The sequence below is a fragment of the Neoarius graeffei genome, chromosome 5, assembly GCF_027579695.1.
Source record: "Neoarius graeffei isolate fNeoGra1 chromosome 5, fNeoGra1.pri, whole genome shotgun sequence".
In the NCBI taxonomy this organism is placed as follows: domain Eukaryota; kingdom Metazoa; phylum Chordata; class Actinopteri; order Siluriformes; family Ariidae; genus Neoarius; species Neoarius graeffei.
The window spans coordinates 40,350,842-40,356,963 of record NC_083573.1 but is presented as its reverse complement, the minus strand read 5'-3'; the positions used below and the strand labels follow the sequence as shown (position 1 = coordinate 40,356,963).

Genomic DNA, 6,122 nt, shown 5'->3' with positions numbered 1-6,122 from the left:
AATAAGTGAAATGGCTACATATTTGGTTTTTATTAAGTTGCCTAATAATTCTGCACAGTGAAAGTTACCTGAACACGTACATATTCTCCTAAAATGGCCAAAACTAAAAACGCCCCACTCTAACTTCCATACATATTCAGCTTTGATATTTATGAGTCTTTTTGTTTGATTGAGAACATAGTTGTTGTTCAATAATAAAACTAATCCTCAAAAATACAACTTGCCTAATAATTCTGCACTCCGTGTATCTTTTCAATCATCACCTCAAGATGATGCAGATGTGAAGAGTAAACACGACTGTTAACAAGCAACATTCAAATGTGTTTATTTAGCTTTTTTTTTTACAGTAAAAGCCAAATATTAACAGCAAGTTATGAAATATGACACACAGACATTCCAAGTACAAGTAAACAGAGACAAAACTGAAGGTGCAAAATAAATGACTTATTCAAGTTCTCCAACTGAAACACATGCATAAACACAGCCACTGTCCTACTTGGAATGAAATGAGTTTGGGAATTCAGATTCTTCATATACAAGTTCTTACAGAAGTGAGTTTTCAAAATCCTGCTACATGACAAATAGCACACACATTTTTCAACAAACCTTTCATGCATACAGAACATATATACACGAGTACATTTTAATATCTGTAGTTTTCCCTCTAAATCATAAACTGAAATCTACCCGCTGTATAAATATATAAAATAAATAAGGTACGTTTGCTTTAAAACAGAACAGAGGTAATGCAGATGGTACACTGACTACTTGGTTTATCAAGCTGCACCAGATAGGAAAAGTAAATAGATTCTTGTTTTAATAACTTAATATGCGATCTGTCAAAATCCAAAAGCAAGAATTAAATATCTACAAGCTCCGCGATGTTGAAAGCAATAATGACAGTCGTCCATCTTGACTTTTGTAAACAGCACATAAGAGCTCAATTTAATAAGCTGGAAAATGTGCGGGAGGATTAAACATCGTGTGCAAGTTATAACATCTGTCTAATGCTGGGCGTTGCATTATATACTTGGCCTTTGTGCTAACAGCTAAGAAAGGAACCTCTTTAGGGGGGGAAAAAAAAAAGATGGTTGCCATAACACTGTAGAAGTCAAAGATGTGATAATGAATCGATTTCCTATTTCAGAAAATGAACAGTAAGAACGTGACAGCTTAAAATCTCCAAGTAGTTGAACAGTTTTGCAAGTGGCTACATCGCTCTCAGACCTATAAAACACGTGATGCAATTAAGAAAAAAAAAAAAAACTCCTTCAAAACGTGCTGACACACACATACACGACAGAACCGTTTTGGAGTGAGGCTCATGTTCTCTCCCTCACGCTTACTGACTCGGTGTTCTCTCTCCTCCTCGGACAGCGGTCATTAGATGGCTCTTGTACGTCTTGCTCAGTCCTGTCATCCAGAATTTAAGGAGACGCACATTGTCCTCTTCTCCTTGTCCGGTGGCCCCCAGCAGGGCTAAAACCTTTTGTGTGTCCTCCCTACCTCTACCATCCACCTTAGAGAACTTAAACAGCACTTTCACTTTACTGGACAAAGGAAGGAAGTGAGGAGACAAATGTTAGAAAGCTGATTAAACACTAGACTTACTACAAGCATCAGCAGTGGAGCTAATCACTGCATTCAGCATATGAAAAAAAAAAAAAGGTTTCCTGTAACTAGGTACTGTACCATGTTTCAAAAATACAAGTAAGCATATTTATTTACCCTGAAAAGTATTTTAAGGGTAACTTAAAGTGCATATCACGGGTAAATTCAGGAGCAAGATCAATGTAATTCTCCTATTTTATATTAAACTTTGGTCAAATATCTGTCACCTTTTGCATTTTGTGCAATTTTTTTTACCTTGCGCAATACCAGTAGCCTGGCAAGCCAGACTAAATGTGAATATTTAGTCTGGCCTCGATCCGTAGACATTTCCGAAGCGGGTAGGAGGAACAACCCGCTGTCTTTCAAACTGTCTCTGTGCGTATAGGCCAACGCTCTGACCAATCAGCGCAACAGTGACTGTGATGTAGTCAGAGCGACAGAAAGCAGTGGGGGAGGCCTTGAAATAAATAATTTTTCAAAATGCGTATTAATTAATAAACAGGTTCTAGATATTAAGAAGTTTGGAGATAATGACCACAAGTTTGGAGTCTGTACCACATGCACTCGTTTTTTTTCCAAGTGTTTTTCAAGGGTTTGCTTAAACTCTCACCTATGGTCATGAGCTTTGGGTAATGAACGAAAGAACAAGATCACGGATACAAGCGGCCGAAATGAGTTTCCTTCGCAGGGTGGCTGGGCGCTCCCTTAGAGATAGGGTGAGAAGCACAGTCACTCGGGAGGAGCTCGGAGTAGAGCCGCTGCTCCTCCACATCGAGAGGAATCAGCTGAGGTGGCTCGGGCATCTTTTTCGGATGCCTCCTGGACGCCTCCCTGGGGAGGTGTTCCAGGCATGTCCCCCCGGGAGGAGGCCCCGGGGAAGACCCAGGACACGCTGGAGGGACTATGTCTCTCGGCTGGCCTGGGAACGCCTCGGTGTTCTTCCCAAGGAGCTGACCGAGGTGTCTGGGGAAAGGGAAGTTTGGGCTTCCATGCTTAGACTGCTGCCTCCGCAACCCGGTCCCGGATAAGCGGCAGAAGACGAGACGAGGCGAGGCTTAAACTGTTTTTGAGAGTTTTTATTTAGTGGTGTTTGGTGAAATAATTTCCCTTAAATGTAAAATAACGGGAAAATAAGAAACAATCAAAAAGTAACGTTTCAAAGCTGTTTATTAATTCTTCGTACTGCACAGACTAGCCCCATCCTTTTGGCTACGAGCGGAGCCAGCTGGTAGATCAGACTTTTGCCATAGCCGGTCGGCAAAACAGCGAAAACGTCCTTCTTGAGAAGGAATGAGCGGAGAGCCTCTTCCTGCTCATGTTTCAACGAAAACTCCAAGTCTAATTCTTCTAAAACTGATTCCAAAGCGGAGTCAAACGCGCGCTGTTCACTAGCCGTAGCCATCTTTCCTGTTGCGCTTTCTCCAGCGTCGCACAGCTTTGTCATCACTCTTGCAAAAGCCCGCCCAAAGAATCCAAACAAAAACCTTGCGTTGTGATTGGCGGGCACGATTTGATGCCCGGGGTGTTTTTTTCTTATATGGTGTGAGGCTAGACCCATTCGCTGGGCAAAAATATTTTTGGCCGCTAGGCAGGTGGGTCTAGTTTACTAGGCTACAATACCAGAAAAATTCAGTTGAAATCAAGCCATTTGAGGTGAATTGGTCCGCCTCTGAAAAAACTTGGCATTTGGATTTCCCGGCAAACATTGATTTTCGTGACGTCGCGTGCGGGACGCCTCCCTCTGAATCCTACGCCAGCGCTGGTTTGTTTATGAGAAAACGACCTGGTGGTTTTCTGCAAATTTCTTCAACGTTATCGCGTAATTATTAAAATGGTTAACAGATGTATCGTAGGAGGGTGTAGCAACACCAATCTTGATGGGATTAGTACTCATCGTTTCCCAAAAGACCGGACAATGAGAGAGAAATGGGAGCGCTTGGTCTACACAGGCTGTGCACTGAAACCGTGCAAAGCTCGCGCAGCCTGCTGGCGCTTCCGCAGGTGACGTCAAGATTCTGGCTCCAGACTCCCTTGGGATTTTTCCAGACGCGTTTTGTTTTTTTGTTTTTTTCCTGCTGTAGACAGATGGCCTTGTGCAAAATTACCCTTCTGGGTGAGTGTGTAAAGGGACATGCTTTCATATTAAAAAAACCCCCGAAATTGGTCCAGGATATGCACTTTAAAACTCAACAAGTCTAGAATAATATGAGTAAAAAGCCATAGTTATAAAACCCCATTTCCAGAAAAGTTGGCATATTTTCCAAAATGCAACAAAAACAAAAATCTGCGATTTGTTAATTCCTGTGAAGTTTATTTAACTGACAAAAGTACAAAGAAAAGATTTGCAAAAGTTTTACTGACCAACTTAATTGTATTTTGTAAATCTAAATGAAGTTAGAATTTGATGCTTGCAACACACTCTCAAAAAAAAGTTGGGACAGAGGCAAAATAAGGCTGAAAAGTTTATAGGATATTCAAGTAACACCATTTTTGAAGATTCTACAATAAGCAGGTTAACTGCTATCATGATTGGGTATAAAAGGAGCAACACCAAAGGCTCAGTCTTTGCAAGCAAGGATGGATCGTGGCTCACTCTTTTGTGCCAAAATTCATGAGCAAATTGTTAGTCAATTCAAAAAGAACATTTCTCAATCCAAGCTGTTCAGTTTTTCAAAATCTACAGTGTAAAACATGAAAAGATTCAGGGAATTCGGAGACATCTCAGTGCGTAAAGGGCAAGGTCGGAAACCGCTCTTGAATGCGTGTGACCTTTGAGCTCTCGGGTGGCACTGCCTGAGAAACCGTCATGCTAATGTGACAAATCTAGCCACATGGGCTCGGGAGTACTTTGGAAAACTGTTGTCACTTAACACAGTCCGCCGCTGCATCCGGAAATACAACCTGAAACTGTATTACACAAAGAGGAAGCCATTTATCAATTTTATGCAGAAGAGCTGCCGATTTCCGGCACGGTGGTGTAGTGGTTAGCGCTGTCGCCTCACAGCAAGAAGGTCCGGGTTCGAGTCCCGTGGCCAGCGAGGGCCTTTCTGTGTGGAGTTTGCATGTTCTCCCCGTGTCCGCGTGGGTTTCCTCCGGGTGCTCCGGTTTCCCCCACAGTCCAAAGACATGCAGGTTAGGTTAACTGGTGACTCTAAATTGACCGTAGGTGTGAATGTGAGTGTGAATGGTTGTCTATGTGTCAGCCCTGTGATGACCTGGCGACTTGTCCAGGGTGTACCCCGCCTTTCGCCCGTAGTCAGCTGGGATAGGCTCCAGCTTGCCTGCGACCCTGTAGAACAGGATAAAACGGCTACAGATAATGAGATGAGATGAGCTGCCAATTTCTCTGGGCCTGAACTCATCTCAGATGGACCGAAAGACAGTGGAAACATGTGCTGTGGTGATGAGTCCACATTTCAGCTTGTTTTTGGGAAAACTGGACATTGAGTTCTCAGTGGTAAAGGTGAACACGACCATCCAGTTTGTTATCAGAGAAAGGTGCAAAAGCCAATATCTGTGATGGTATGGGGGGCATCAGTGCCCACGGCATGGGCGGGTTGTATGTGTGTCAAGGAACCATTGATATATTGGGGCATATATTGGGATTTTAGAGAGACATATTCATCAAGGCAACATCTCTTCCCGGGAAGTTGATGCTTATTTGAGCAGGACAATGCAGGCCTCATTCTGCACGGGCTACAACAGCATGGCTTCATAGACACAGAGTGCGTGTGCTTGACTGGCCTGCTGCCAGTCCAGATCTGTCTCCTATTGAGAATGTATGTGGCATCATGAAGAGGAGAATCAGACGATGGCGACCACAGACTGTTGAGCAGCTGAAGTCTTGTATCAAGCAAGAATGGACAAAAATTCCAATTGCAAAACTGCAACAATTCGTATCATCAGATCCCATACGATTAAAAAGTGTTATTAAAGGAAAGGTGATGTAATACAATGGTAATAATGCCTCTGTCCCAACTTTTTTTTTTTGAGTGTATTGCAGACATTAAATTCTAACTTTAGTTTATATTTTCAAAATACAATTAAGTTGGTCAGTAAAACTATTGAAAATCTTTTCTTTGCACTTTTGTCAGTTAATGAAAGGTTCACGTGAATTAACATCACAGATTTCTGTTTTCATTGCATTTCGGAAAATATCCCAACTTTTCTGGAAATAAGGTTGTATGTAAGAGTTAAAGGTTAGAGTTACACTGACTTCATCCACTCCTCCTTTAGACAGAGCAGGCAGTGAGACACCACCTCCACAGACAGATTCTCATTCACCAGTGCCAGCTCGATCTTGTTCAACAGCGTCGGTCCTGCAGATTTATAGTAGAAGAGAAAGAGACACACCGTATCATGCCATTAGCTGAGCTTCACATGTGTTTCTATGTGAACTGTTTACATTTCACAGTGTTTACCTTTGTCTGTTGGTTGTGCATTAGCACTACTGATAGTGAACTGGTACAGTGAAAGGATATCATCAGTGTACGCAGGATACGCACTGCCCT

At 42.4% G+C, this 6,122-nt stretch overlaps 1 protein-coding gene across 1 annotated transcript in view; it reads right to left on the bottom strand.

Annotated features, from left to right (window-relative positions):
- Window positions 1-308: 308 nt before the first annotated feature.
- flcn (folliculin) overlaps window positions 309-6,122 on the bottom strand; it is a 43,909-nt gene continuing 38,095 nt past the window's right edge. Inside the window, exons 10-12 of the mRNA XM_060921692.1 lie at window positions 6,033-6,122; window positions 5,828-5,930; window positions 309-1,550 (exon numbers count right to left, since the gene is read on the bottom strand). The exon at window positions 6,033-6,122 is cut by the window's right edge and continues 36 nt beyond it. Coding sequence (XP_060777675.1) covers window positions 1,343-1,550; window positions 5,828-5,930; window positions 6,033-6,122 — 401 coding nt within the window. The 3' untranslated portion in view covers window positions 309-1,342. The remainder of the gene's footprint in view (window positions 1,551-5,827; window positions 5,931-6,032) is intronic.